The sequence below is a fragment of the Myxocyprinus asiaticus genome, chromosome 31 (genome assembly GCF_019703515.2).
Source record: "Myxocyprinus asiaticus isolate MX2 ecotype Aquarium Trade chromosome 31, UBuf_Myxa_2, whole genome shotgun sequence".
Taxonomy (NCBI): Eukaryota; Metazoa; Chordata; class Actinopteri; order Cypriniformes; family Catostomidae; genus Myxocyprinus; species Myxocyprinus asiaticus.
The window spans coordinates 26156512-26171401 of NC_059374.1; the positions used below are offsets into that span (position 1 = coordinate 26156512).

The 14890-nt window shown below is 37.6% G+C and overlaps 2 protein-coding genes across 9 annotated transcripts in view; one reads left to right on the top strand and one right to left on the bottom strand.

The window, feature by feature from the left end:
* slc35f2l (info solute carrier family 35 member F2, like) overlaps positions 1–1308 on the top strand; it is an 85357-nt gene extending 84049 nt beyond the window's left edge. For all 6 annotated transcript variants that reach the window (XM_051665340.1, XM_051665341.1, XM_051665342.1 and 3 more), the window contains one exon: positions 217–1308. In XM_051665340.1, the coding sequence (XP_051521300.1) occupies positions 217–483 (267 nt within the window). In that variant the 3' untranslated portion in view covers positions 484–1308. The remainder of the gene's footprint in view (positions 1–216) is intronic.
* A 5689-nt stretch (positions 1309–6997) lies between these two features.
* Positions 6998–14890, bottom strand: part of LOC127422361 (max-binding protein MNT-like) — a 31222-nt gene continuing 23329 nt past the window's right edge. For all 3 annotated transcript variants that reach the window (XM_051665823.1, XM_051665824.1, XM_051665825.1), the window contains 2 exons: positions 8318–8510; positions 6998–7955 (listed from right to left, as the gene is read on the bottom strand). In XM_051665823.1, coding sequence (XP_051521783.1) covers positions 7165–7955; positions 8318–8510 — 984 coding nt within the window. In that variant the 3' untranslated portion in view covers positions 6998–7164. The remainder of the gene's footprint in view (positions 7956–8317; positions 8511–14890) is intronic.

The following is a 14890-nucleotide window of genomic DNA, read 5'->3' on the forward strand; positions in this document are numbered from 1 at the left end:
GCTGGTTAAGTCTGATTATTTGTGTGATGATGTTGTGTGTCTTTGAGCAGCTCTTTGACCTTTCCCACCAAAAAAGGATCTTAGTCATTTATTTATACAGTATACTGAATGCACAGAGGTACAATGATTCCCCCTGCACAGGTTTCTCAAAGTAAGCCATACATGTATGAGCATTTATACTCATCTATTCTAACCTCATCACTTTTTCTTCCTCAGTTTTCAGGACTATATATTGTCTCATTGGTGGTGATCCTAACTGGATTCATCATGTTTAATGCTGTCCCTACACTGAACCTAGCTCTCGCCCCAGTGTCTGACGAGGAAGGTTATGACAATCATGCCGCTGAGCTTGATAACGAGAGCACTCAAGGCTGTGTCGAGGAGATAATCTTTGAAAACACAGAGCTAGAGAGAGATCAATTCAAGAACTGGCTAAATGAAGGGCAGCCAGCATGTGTTGTCATAAGAAGTGCTAAAATGTAGCCTTAATAAATCAAGCACATTAATCAGAATGGTAAAATAGACCATAGACCTTTTTTAAATAGTTACTTTATCATTATATTTTAATATTGGTCTATTGATTCAAGTGTGTCAATCTCACAATGGTGAGAATCACTTACATTTGTGTTACAAGGATATAACTACTTATTAATAACATTTAGTACATGTTCTTGTCACATCACATTTTTGTGTTTAAGCAGCTAAATTTTATTATTATTGCTTGAGCAAACTGATATTTATGGCACAGGAGGCCTTCATCGTTTCTTTAAACGTATATTCAAACACAAGATTGTCTGTTTCCTTTATATCAGTGTAACAGAAGAACTGTGTTTATGTTGATTACTTTGAAAGAGTTCAGAAATCCAGTGAGATTTTACAGCTTAGATGGGGGAAGATAAAAATACTGGACCTACATTTGATAATGTTGTAAAGATTACAAACATAATGTATAACAAAATTATTAGAACTACGTTAATGGTCCTAAAATTAACTGTAAATGCTCCATTTCTCCTGAAATAGGTCATTGCTCTCAAAGTAGAAAACACTGAAAAATGTATTGTCAAAGTCATCATAAAGCAACCAACACAGCATACAGAGACCTTGATGACAATGTGTAAAAATGAAAAAATGTACATAATTCTTCAGTCATAACAAAGCATTAAAATAATATGAAATTTATATATTACTGTAAACTTCATGGATTGCAAAACTGAACAGAGAAACTTTTTGTTTCATAAATGTTTCTGTCGTTTTTAATCATGTCCATATTGTGTTTGTGTCTACAATAAAAGAATTACTGCACCATTAGAGTGGACTTTGAGACTGTTATTTTAAAGTTGTAAAGAGGTATGATGTTGTAATAGCATTGAAAATATGAAAAATGTGTTTCTTACCTGGGCTGCATTACTACGCTGATATAAGATAATTTACTATATGTGATTGTTTAGTTTGGTTTGCTTTAGGTGGGGATCATCAGTCCTGGTGATGGCACACATAACCAGTCCTCACTAAATGACTGATTGAAAAGTCCTGTCACAACTTAACACATCTGTAGGCTACTTTGACTGCATTAGTAATTTCTCCTTTTTTTAATGTAAATTTGTATGACATATGAATATGGACTGATTCAGAGAGCGGGAAATCGTTTTATGACCTAATATTCATCTTTGATTTCAGCCAAACCCTCCCTGCTTCACTGCAAACCCAAATGTTGTCATGTTAAGTTTTGGGCTCAACTTAAATATCTATGTTCCTTGAACTTATTTTTCTTAAAAATCCATAGACTTAAGATTCTAAGTGATCATAACTTTTGTACTGAGTACAAAACTGAGACTATGGGGAATTCCCATAATTCCTTCCACTTGAATTATTTAACTATGTTTACTTGGTCAAAGGGAACATATGGCAGCATTTAAATAGTTGTTATTAAGAATTCATAGAGGTTTTAGCTCTTTTGTAGTATTATGTTGTTTTATTGCAAATAGTTGTTTTGTGTGATGTCACCATTAAGGTGATCTTTGCCCTTTGGTCAAACTGGACCCCATTAACACTATCGGTTCTGCTTGTGCATGTGCAACTGAAGCAGGTGTCGATGCATTTCTGTGTAAAAATAGGTTTATTTAATGAATGACCTAGTATTAGTTATAATCTTGTTTATTTAAGCTGTGTAATTGTATGATCTAAATTTGAGTCCGTTCAGTTAAAGTAGAAACAACAACATTTAATTAGCAAATCTGAATTGCCTACTTGCATCTAGTTACCTTAATTAAATAGTTAAGTTCATTCTATATGATCCAAGTTAAGTCAACTTAATTAACAAGAGGGAACGAGTTCACTCAGTCTGTTGAAAAAAAGATCAACTTAATAGTGTTTTCAGTGTGGAGAAACAGCAGGGACAAATGATGTGGTTTTTGCATTCTGATCTCCTCATGGCATTTGTGCATTGCCAGAACGCCTTCCACCGCCAGATGGTTATGGTTAAAAAAAAAAAAAAGTCACTAGAGATCCAAAACCAAAGCCGCCAGGCCTGCTCATCACAAAACCTGTTTTTCTTTTCTTGCAACTTTTTCAATTTAAAGTGCATAGTGGTTTAAACATGTAGATAAATATTGAACTAAATTGACCTAATGCTATTTAAGATTTAACAGAAGGGATGCACATTTTTTAAAGATGATTTTAAATGTATTTCAGATATAATTTCACTTCTCATCACTTGCTCCTCAGTTTTGGTGTTATTTAGTTAGAAGTGCCCAGGGTTTGTTTTCATCAGTGCTATGGGAAATGTCAACCATGCAAACAAACAAAAGACAAACCTTAAAGTTTTTAGAGTTTCTGTGAGAGAAGTGTGAAGTCCAAAGCCTCAAACTGCATACACAAATATCTCACACAAAGTTGGGCAGAGTTGGCATGATTTAGAATCTTATGAGCATAGATTACACTACATTTTCACTGTAATGTAGACTTTATGCTTTTGCTCACTTAAATGAATATGCCGGTTGCAGTACAAGTTAAGCTTAATCAACAGGCATAATGTTGACAGAAGTGAATGGGGCCAATCCGTAAACGTTAAAATACTCACCGTTTCATAAGCATAGCCACAAGACATAAACAATATGCTTGTTAAATGCGTAATGCATAATAAAATCACTTACTAACCTTTTCTGTGTAAAGTTAAATGCAATTTTACAACATCTTTGCCATGACAACATAATGTCGTAAACCCTAAAACGACTGTAAATATGACGATTTAAACAACTTTACAGCTCAAATAATACACGAGTTTTAACAGAAGAATTAATGTAAGTGCTTTTAAAAAATTATAAGCTTTACATTTCTGCCTTTAAACCCTCCAAAAATTGGCCCCATTTACTTCCATTGTAAGTGCCTCACTGGAATCTCTTTCCTTTTTTTTTTTTTTAAGAAAAGGAGGAACGAGTCAAAATAAATTTGTGTTAATCAACATTATGCCACAAATGCTGTTGATTGAGCTTAATTTGTATTGAACCCAGAATATTCCTTTAACACCTAGGTCAAACGGACATACTAGTGAAAATAATGGCTTACTGACTTCAAATTGACTTTCAAGAATGAAATTCAAAAGAATTTCTTAAATGATTTTGAACTGCCTAAAAATGATCACATGGACAGTAAGTACATTATCAAGATTTTAACATTTGTTCTCTTTTATTTATTTTTGCTCTTCTTTATTCATAACATAAATGGACAGTTAGATCTATATGCAGCCCCAAATTTACAGGCTATATACAACTTACACTTTCTCCATAGGGAAAACGCACTACATATATATATATATATGTGTGTGTGTGTGTATATATATATATATATATATATATATATATATATATAATATCAGGACTTTATAAAAAGAGTTCTGAAAAGTTGCCCTAACATAAACAGTACTGTACATGGTCCCAGAATTCTAAAAGAACATATTTTAAAAGTTATTTTTAAAACAGAATTCATCCATCTACATAAGAAAACAGCCACATACATCTAAGAATTCATGTGTACATCCTACAGAGTGCAAATACATGAAACTAGAGCCTGACATACAAAAAAATAAAACCATAAAAATCCATTTCTCACATGCTTACAAAAGCAAAACAAATGCAGGGACTCTCTTGCTCAATATAACGCTAGGCTGTTTTGTAAACCTGGTTTGCTTTTATGGGACAACTGAGAAGTATCACAGTGTTAGTTTAAACAAATCTCTTAGTACACCCTGCTTGTGCTCTACCTGCAGATCTGTGTAGCAGTCAGTGTGGTTTAACAGACATGGGAAACCTTTCTTATAGCCTCAAGCTTTGAGTGGATACATTGCCCTTGCCATGCGTCCTTGTTCTCTCAAACTGCCACACAACAGTCCTTTAACCTAAAGATGTGCCTTTGCCACACACACTTAGCACATATATTTAAACATGATATCTGCTACATGTACCCTAAGACCAAAGTAACAACCATGTACTGACTGACTTTCCTGCCCACATAATTATGTTATTACCAGTGGCAAGGTAAAGACATCGAATGCTTATCTAATTGCCTTGAATACATTCACATTGACATCAAGAACCTTTCAAGTTCTTTGAATCCTCCAATGCAAACTAATGAATATTTAATATTTGTTTACCTTTCAGAAAATGGGCAACAGGTGCTGAATTCATACACGAATGAGCTATAAAGAGTAGGTGGCTTTGATACCAAATAACATCTTTTCTAAATGAGCGCAGTTGCAGAATGAGAACAAAAGGGGGCATCTGTGCAGCATTGAACAGGACTCCAGATTTACAATGTTAAAGGCACTGCTATCAGATTCCCTCTAATGACTCACATGGCAGTCACAAAACAATAGTCTCTATGCCAGCTAGAGCACTACAACTAAATGATGTAAACTCTACAAAAAGGTATTTTCATACAGAAACAGGTGTAATAACTGCTCAGAGTTTCTAAATCTAGCAATCAACTACTCTACGTTTGACTACTATTATGACCTTGTGCCAAATGGTGCACTATATGTGGACATGCGGTCTCGTGGCCTTTGCTTGTGCGCGTCCGTTAAGTCTACAAGACCGTAAGGGTGTCTCATTTGATATTTTAGGGTTCAGATGGGCGCTCACAAGCGCCCCCTTTTGCAGTCGCTATGAATCCTTTTTCAGAGGCCAAAGAGTTGTGGATTCACAGCAGACTATTACACAGACTTTATATGTCGAAATGGGTCACTCCTATTATTTATGTAAGGGAGAATCGTAACGCTAAATATGGTGGCTGTACGAATGGGTGTCCCACCTTAGGGGCCGTTCAGACCTAACGCGTTCTTGCACTTAAAAAAAAAAAAGCTAGATGCAGCAGAACGCAGGTGTCTCGAGATGAATTTTTAAAAGTTTACATTCTATATAACCAAACACGGTGTTTTAAAATCTTGCATGAGAAGCTAAAACAAATAACAAAACAAAAAAAAAAAAAACAGCAAGACACGGCGCAACGGTCAAAGACATCCGTCATGCAAAGTCCCTTTTAAAGCAAGTCAGTCGAATCAGCAGCCATCTTTGGAATGCTTCCAGAAAACTATTTTCTATGGATACAAGTGGCATGAAAGGAAATAGGGAAAAACAGAAATCTCCAAAATGGTTGGTCAAGATTACGATCAAATAACATTTGATACAAATAACAGTAAAAATTGACAACAATGGGATCATAAATTGTGCTGCTTTAGCTTAGACCACACTAAAGAAAATGATATTTGTCAGGCTGGTCCAGCTAATGCACATTCTTGAATTGACTAACAGGCGATGTCTGTATCGAAAAGGTAATTGGCTCTTTTGCCAGTAAGGCGGAACTTCCTTTTCTACTTTCGCCATATTGGGCATTTCAATTTTTTCCATTCATTTTAATACAAGTGCTCCGTCTCAGCTAAATAGTCACTGCCATCAAGCACAGGTTTAAATACAAAAACTATTGAAAAACAGTGCAGACAGAAGCAAAAACGCATTCAGTGTGAACCACCCCTTACAGTTAAAGGGGATCAATCACCTTTTGATAAGAGACATGAACTTGAGAATGTACGCATCAGCTTTAAATTTTTTGTGTGTTTTGAGCAAAAGAAACTATTATTGTCAGATTTTATTGCTGATTTGAAATGCAATAAAATCTTGAGCAACCATTTGTGGGTTGCTTATTTTGTGTTATTTTATTTTCTACATTCTGTATGTATATGATCTGTTTATGCTATAATGAGAAGCACTTTGGTCAACAAGTGTTGTTTTTAAATGTGCTATAGAAATCAAATTGATTGGTTGATTGATTGAACCATTTTGGAGATTTCAGACTTTTTCAATTCAAGCAGACAGGATCTGTACTTGTATGGCTAGAAAATTGCTGCCTGGATGCGTTATGAATATGTTCGCTGAGTGACCTGACTTGCCTTATACGGGGACTTTGCTATTACCAGGGCAATAGTTCAGGAAAAGTTTAGACTCTAGTGCCATTTGGGACAGGGTCAATGATGATGCTACAGTCTAGCATCAACCACATAGTTTTTCAATGTGAAGGCTGACACCAAAATGACTAGGTCAGTGGACACTGGGCAGATAGAACTGTAGGAACTAGAATCTAGTTATTCATTGTACATTATAGCTGGTCAAGTGGGTGCCGAGGAGGAGTCCATTATAAGATATAATGGGGGGTTCCATATCATAAAGTCATTTAAACTAGTAGTCAGACAAAACGCTGGCTGAGAGTTGCTGTAAATTGGGATCGGACCACAGTTGCATCGTAAAACACTCCACAATAGAGCCTAAAACACATACTGAGCAGCACACAAGCATTGTAGACATCAAACTCTGCCTTTGCCAACACATAAGATAGAAATTCTCTTTTTGTCTTTTATCATATAATCATTATATAGCAATAGACATTCAATAAATTTCTTTGTTTTGCTTTTGAGTCTTTATATACTTTCTTTTCATTTGGAATGTACTGAGTCCTGTAGATTTAGTTAATTTGATTGCAATGCTGCATGTGGCTTTGTGTGTATGGGGGGGGTGGGGTTGCAGTCTCAAAGAGTTAGTGGTTGGGAAGGGGAGGATTCATCGCCTTGTGTCCACTCTGTAAGTGTCTACTTTATCTTGGGGACAGAATGTCAGCGCTTCAGGCCAGCTTTAGCGTGCTGACTGGGAAGGAAGGCATGGTTACCATGGTGACCGGGTTAAGGACGGTCTGACCCATCAGCTGAGGGTGATGGGTGACAACATGAGTGCCCACCGGTGTCTGTTTGCCCATCACGGTGGCCTGTGTGCTGGGGGTCGACATACCGTTCATCTGACCGTGGGAGAGTGTGTGTGCGATATGACTCATGACGGCTGGCTGTGTGACCGTCACAGGCTGAGGGTAGATTGCAGGTAGATGGGCCACTGGGTGTACCGTGATGTGGCTGATGGACTGAGGTCCAGGGGCCAGCTGCACAGAACTGGATGTGGAGGGGGCGATGTGGGTCACGTGCTTGGAGCCTGGGTGGATGACGTGGTTGATGGTTTGGATGACGGAGGCATGAGATGCTGATCCGGCGTGGGTAATGACTGTAGGCTGGAGGCTAGGCGTAGTCACTATATGGGTGTGGGCTGGAGGTAGGGTGTAGGGGTCAACCACTGCCTGTGATTGCTGGGTGGCTGGAGTGGATGCTGGACCGTTAGGAGGCTTTGCAGGGGTTGGGGGAAAAGTAGGAGCTGTGATTGGGGCAGCGACAGGAGATAGCAGAGTTGTAGGAATGGGTGGTAAAGTCTTGGATGGTTTGTGTGGGATAGAGATGTGCTGTGATATAAGGGAGGGGGCAGGCCGGGTCTTTAACTCTGGCTGAAGAGCAGGAGGCACTTTGGGTAAGGCACTGGGTGAAACAGACATGCTCTCGTCTTCATTATCTTCATCAATGTTGTCTTCGCCTTCTGTGGAGTCAAAAACAAAGAAAAAGGTCAGAAAGTATATGAAGTAATATTCTTGATTAAATAAAAGTAAGCTCTATCAATAGGTTATATGCCAATTACCACAGAAAATGTGTGACTGCTACATCAGTTTGTAAATAAACAAGGAAAAAAATTGTGTTAACTGCTATGCACTCATAATGGAAGTCTATGGGACTTCCTTTATGAGTTAATTTCTGTACAAACTTTTTTTTGGTTTACAAATTGAGTAAAAATATAATGTGGTAATTGTTTACCCTGTACTTAACCCAAAATAATTATTTAAGCCTCATGAATTTCAGACAAGGCATTTTAACCATACTTTGTTGGGTGTTTGCAGTACTAACCTGAGGCAGTGGAGGTAGAGGCCTGGTCATCTTCTGGTTGGACAGTCTGTCGAAGAACGCGGTCAACCTCAACCACATCCAACTGTTGGCTCAGCTCGTTCTTCAGCTCTGCAAGTCTCTGCTGCAAAGCGATCTTCTCCCGTGCCAAGCGCTCCATCTCGTGCTCGTAGTCCTTCTCCTTCCTCTTCAGAGTCTATGGGGAAAACAAAAAAGTAAACAAGTGAGCATTTTTCACATACATTAAGATCTCGGGGGATGGGCTAAGAGTCGAGAGTCTACAATACACATGGCTGCAAGAATTAAATGTCACCTAACTGTGCAGCAAAAAGCAGATCAAAGCTACCTTTTAATATTAAGTTCAAGAAGTATACTCAGTTTAGGGTTTAATCCTACATAAGAGGTGTGATCTCTTTGATGACAGTTTGCCAATTCTATTGTCTTCAGTAGAGGTTTGACTCCACTTCTTGTGACACACCACACTACAGCTCAGTAGGTGGCAGTAATGTACCATAAGCTGGATTTCCAACCACCAATTAACATCACAAGAAGTAGAAAAAATACTTTCTTGCCTGTGTCAACAAGTTAATGGACGAGACAGCACTTTGGATCATGAAAACAAATTTAACTAAATAGTACATAAATAAACAGCAATGGTGTTTATATGTAAATCTGTAGCAGCATCTACATCAGAACTTTAGGAACCTGGGTGAACAGAAGTTAACATTGCTTTATCATTCTTGCTTCTGATTGGTCAATTGTGGCATTAAGCAGTCAAATATGCTAGAAATAACTGGCGACAGATCGTTGAATTATTGAAAAATAAAGCACACCCCAAGGTGGTAATGCAGCCACGACGTGAAGCGGATAAAGTCCAAGCATTCGTTGCTAGTTCAAAAGAGTCACTTTAGAACTATAATGGAGGTTTGGGCTGCTTTTAAGCACATACTGGTGTGCTTTTGTGTGCGTGTGAGAGAGTGAGACAGCCTTCAGCATATGACTACCTGCATCAGTTGCGGCTCTCATCAGTTTTATTTGTCAGTAACATTGCTTCAAATCGCGAAGCTGTCAGTTTAACTACAATTCTCAGAAGTAGGGAGGTAACATCATCATTCTTGTATGTAGCTTTTCAGTTGCTTAACTGCTGTATCAAGTTTTGGGATGTGTTGACATCAAGACTCTGTGTTTTTCCAGAAAGTGTCTATGTGTGTGCATATGCATGTGTGAGTGGGTGAGAGCAAAATAGAGAGAGGGAGCACGAGGGTGCTTTCCACAGATATTAAAATAAATTTAGGATATTATAGAAATTGTTTGTCATTCTTATCTGGTTTACTTAGCCAATGTCTTTGTTTTATTTGGTTATTTTGCTGTGGTAGTCTGTACGGCTCTTTGAAATAATGGAAATAATTTGGCGAAGTGATATGAAACCGTAATGTGGTTAAGACCTGGAACTACTTCATGGCCGTGCATTTACTGAAAAATAATTACACACCTTAGAACATCCGTCTAATCAGAATAAAGCATTCAACAGCCCCGTGTTATAATTTTGTATGATAACTGCTCAACTGCATATTTGACCATTATCCATTGCAACATACTGTTGCTACTTTCATTTCTCTCCTATCACTCAGCAATCTCTTTCCTTTTATATTTCCTTGCAACTGGAGCCATCCTACCACTCAAAATGGTTAATGGAATTGCATGTTAATTTATATGTTCATTAATTATACAAAAAGTAACAGGTTAAGAAGATGATCAATTAATCATGCCCTCGATTTTTCCTAGCATCTGGCAATTCAAGCTTGAAGTACCACCTTTGTGTTTTTGCATTCCGCAGTAGGCAGGGGGCAGTCAGCGCAGTCTCAGCCCCTACTATCACCAAACCACTCGTTTCAAACGACAGCAGGCAGTTGGATGTAGCACTACAGAATACAGGGGTCTTGAGAGGCATTTTTCAAAGTTTCAAACTAAATTTAATTTGACAGTTTTTTACAACACAGCATTTATATTGCAAGATGTTGAGATGCTTCAAGAACGAGTCCTGTTTAAACAGTTCAAGTCTACCTCTGACAGGCTGATGAACTCAAATACAAAAAGGATTATGGAGTGTAGGCCAGTGATATATTCAATAATATGTAAAATGTATCGACTCCTAAAGCCACTTTTCTGCCACAATATGTAGCCTAAATTATATTCATATTATATAATATCATAATTACGTACTGAACTAGCTTTATTTGGTGGCCTGTCTTATTAAATGTAATATCTGTCATTAACTGTGCATCATTTAATTAATTGGCATATTTTCTATTTAATTCCATTAAAAATTTTAACAAATTGAAAGCCCTAGTATTAGTTGTAATATACAGTATATGGTAAGGATAACTCCGAAGCGCAGTAGTCCCTATTTAACAGGGGAAAACAAAAAAATTGCTCGGAAGAACAAGGAACCGGCTGAGACTCAAATAGCTGTATGGGGGAGAACTTAAAATAGAGGAAGACATACTAAAAAAATTACTTAGGAGCCATTGGCTCCTTAACTGAAATATTAAGGAGTCAAATGGCTGTTTGAAGTCACCAAATCATATAATTGCTCGATTTAGATTGTTGTTCAGAAACAAGATAGCAAGCAGAAGACAGCTGATAACCCATTAATCGGAGGTTTAATAAACAGTATATATTGTTGTGAAGATATGTTTGCATTTCCCTTTTGTCTTATCAATGTTCACACCCCTTTCATAATTTATACAAATATAAGTGATAAAACATTTTATTTTTTATTTAGTACTTCAGAATCTACATCGCAGATATTTACATAAATTACAGTATGCACATAGTAGTGTGTTGTCTTCTTGAGCATCATTGAATGTATGCACCTTGTGTAATAGTTGTGTATGAGTCCCTCAATTGTTCTAAGTGTAAAAAGCTGGATCTCATATGTATATATAAAGTGGTGCGGGACTTTTAATTATAAAGAAGCTCGAAATACACACGGGACTTCTATGTTGAAATGTCTGCGCTTCCAGTTGTGAACACACTGACGGATGATTCGCTGAAAAAGTGAATCTGATTCAAACGGCTAACTTGAGCTCCTGAGTTCACACACTTAGATCTTTTCGAGTGATTCATGAAAAAGACCTGGTTCAAAAGAGTAATTTGTTTACGACTCTCTCGAGCTGGGTTTGTTGTTGCATGCAGCACAGTGAGCTCGTCAGAAACAGAACGGGTGAAAAGCCGTGCGAGACACACTGGTTGTGTGCGTTCTAAAGATGTATTCAATAACTCGCAAGATGATATCTGACGAAACCGCATATGAACGCACACAACCTGACTGTCGCCAGTGGCGACTAGATTTTAAATTACTGTCGCAATCAATTATTTTTGGTCACATTTGCGACCAGTCTGGAGACCTGTAAATAAGTAAGATAACTAGTCCATAGAAATAGAAACTTGTCTTGCAGGTTAATAATAATAATACACAGTATTTGTCTTGTAGCTAGGACGTTATCTACATTGCAATAATTTATTCTTCTTAGTGGAAGTTTTAAGCTAATCTTCAAAAACGATAATAAAATAACTTAAAGCTATATTTTAAGTCTATGTATTTATCTGATAAGTAGCAGTGTAAAAGGCAGGGTAATGTACACTGATCAGCAACAACATTAAAACCACCTGCCTAATATTGTGTAGGTCCCCCTCGTGCTGCCAAAACAGTGCCAACCTGCATCTCAGAATAACATTCTGAGATGATATTCTTCTCAACACAATTGTACAGAGTGGTTGTCTGAGTTACCACAGACTTTGTCACCAGTCTGGTTAGACTGGTTAGAACTGACAAAGTCTACGGTAACTCAGATAACCACTCTGTACAATTGTGGTGAGAGAAATATCATCTCAGCTATTCTGAGATGCGGGTTGGCGCTGTTTTGGCGGCACAAGGGGGACCTACACAGTATTAGGCAGGTGGCTTTAATGTTGTGGCTGATCGGTGTATATCCTAATAAAGCACAATAAAGGCTGCCTGTATTGATGAAACAATTTATAAGGAAGCAATCTGTGAAATTCCTTAGTTTTCAAGGTAAAAATGTCCTGTGCTTCTCCGTAAGTGTGCCTGAAGTCTTTTAAATATCCTCAACAGGCGTATAGAGTTTCCAGCTTCTTCCTGGATGTCTCAGTTCAGTGCACACCTCCCCCACCCTCTGTTTTTTCTTTCATCAGAGCCCTGATACTCACACATAAACACGTGGAATACTCGAGGCATGACAGTACCTCCCTTTTCTGGGAAGGCATTCACTTGGTGTGCACGAGTGCACAAGCTGAGTAAAATCAGAGGGAGGGGCCTATGATGCATGAGATCAGCCAATCACAAGTGGAAATCTGGGTAGAGTGAGACTGCCCATGGCAAACAAGCCGAGAGACCAGAGGCCATCTCCATCCTACCACAAAAACACGAACCACACACGTACGTACTGGTCCAAATTATGTAGAATAGAGAAAGATGAAACTCAAAACACACAGAGCGAGTGAGAGGAAGGACAAAGGGCAAGACTCTATAGACACTGGTTCAGGCCTAAGCGACCCAGTTTCTCTGCTCTGTCAGCTGACGCAAGAGAAACAAACAGGGAACAATGGCACAACAGCTAAGGCCCTTAAGAGGATGGATAAGAAAGATTAAAGTGTCTGTACACAAACTGGCAAACTCCACTTGACAAACTCATGAAACTTAAACCCAGTGATATGTATTGCATGGAAACAGACTGAAGTTATTATGCCCAATACACACAGACACTGCATGAAAAGAAACAGACGTATTTGATCCTCAAATATGAGGATCTGTTTCTGAAGTTCTTTTAGGCAAAGGGGCAAGGAACAAATGTTTGAACTATTGTGCTGTGAAGAGAGTAAACAGTCTGGAAACAATCCTGTTTGGAATAAAGTGTTCCGTATAATAAAAAAACAATTTAATCTGTGGAAATAAACAGGTCTGGAGACCATCTGAGGAGCATCTTAAACTGTACCTGACTATTGCCCCATTTACACCTGGTATTAAGATGTGTTTGGGGTGACCTTATACCATGTGCAAACGAGGCCTAGGAGAGTGCACACTTTTTAAGGTTAAGAAACCGTAATTATGACATGATGTTCATTATTTTAATTATAATTCAATGGTCCATCGTCAATTATTCCTAAAAGAATATAATGGATGCGGTGGGCAATTTCATATTCTTTTCCCTCTTTCCGTCAAAACATTTAGTTTGGACGCTTTATAGTGCTGCTGCAACAAGATGAAGAGCGAATATTGTGCATTAGTTGTTTAACTGATGCTTAATCTATGTATTTTATAATTTTTGCGCAAGCCTGTCACCTCATAAATGGGCTAAATTAATAATATTTTCTAGGATGCTTTATCATTAGTCTTCATCAGCAGTACACAAAAAGTGTACAAACTGAACTATACTTAACATCGAGTGTGTTTACTTGCACACCAATACGCAGATAACTACCAAAAAAAACTTTATTAAAAAAATCTGAAAATGCAACAAACCCAAATTTAAATGGAGACTTTAAGTCATCTGATTATTCTCTAAAAATGAAAACAGTCATGCACACAACACTTGCACACACTGGATAAGCCAGTAAGAACGCCGGTAAAGGTGTTCAGATGCAGAGCAAAATTGTGGTCATTTTCAAAAATCTACGTTTGTCGATCTCTTTATTCTTACACTGTTTATGACCTTGCCCTGGTAAAGGAAACCTTTAAATGTAAAAAAGATTGTAAAAACAGCTTTACATATAAAGCAATTACATGACCACAAACATTGGCCACGTTTACATGCAACCTCATAATGTGACCCTCATAAGGCAAAACTGCGATTTAACTGTAGCTCATGTAAACAGAATACAGCGATTATGATATTGAGATTATGCTAATAATCAGAGTATTGATAATCACAGTAAGAAATGTGGAGTAGTCCTACCACTTCAGATGGATGATGTTACACTCACGCACAGGTTTGGCTTCACGTGAAATGGCAGTTCCTTGCACAATATTCCTTTTCACAAACAAACGGCTCTCATGAACTGATTCTTTTTAGTGAATCAAAACAGACATAGCAACCAGTGTAGTCCGACAAACAAATAACTCTTATGAACCGGTTCTTTTAATAAATCGTTTAAAAAGACTCACAAACTGACTAACTAATTTTCCTTATGCCAAGTTGTGGTTAAAGATAAATATTTGCAACAAGTTGTTTTTTGTAATAAATATTAATTTATAAAAAAAAGCATTAAAACGTAACTTTCTCAGCAAATAATCAGAGTAATGGCAAGTAGCATGTAAACGGGATTGAAGTGGTGTGCCTAAATCATGTAAACATCTTAATCTAATTATTCCATATACTGTGGGACTTTTCATTATAAAGAAGCCCGAAATACACATGAGACTTCCATTTTGAAATGTCTGCGCTCCCAGTTGTGAACACACTGACGGATGATTAGCTGAGAAAGTGTACTGGTGTACATGTAAACGTAGCATCTGTCGGCTTATTAAGCATAATCGTGTAAGATTGTGCATGT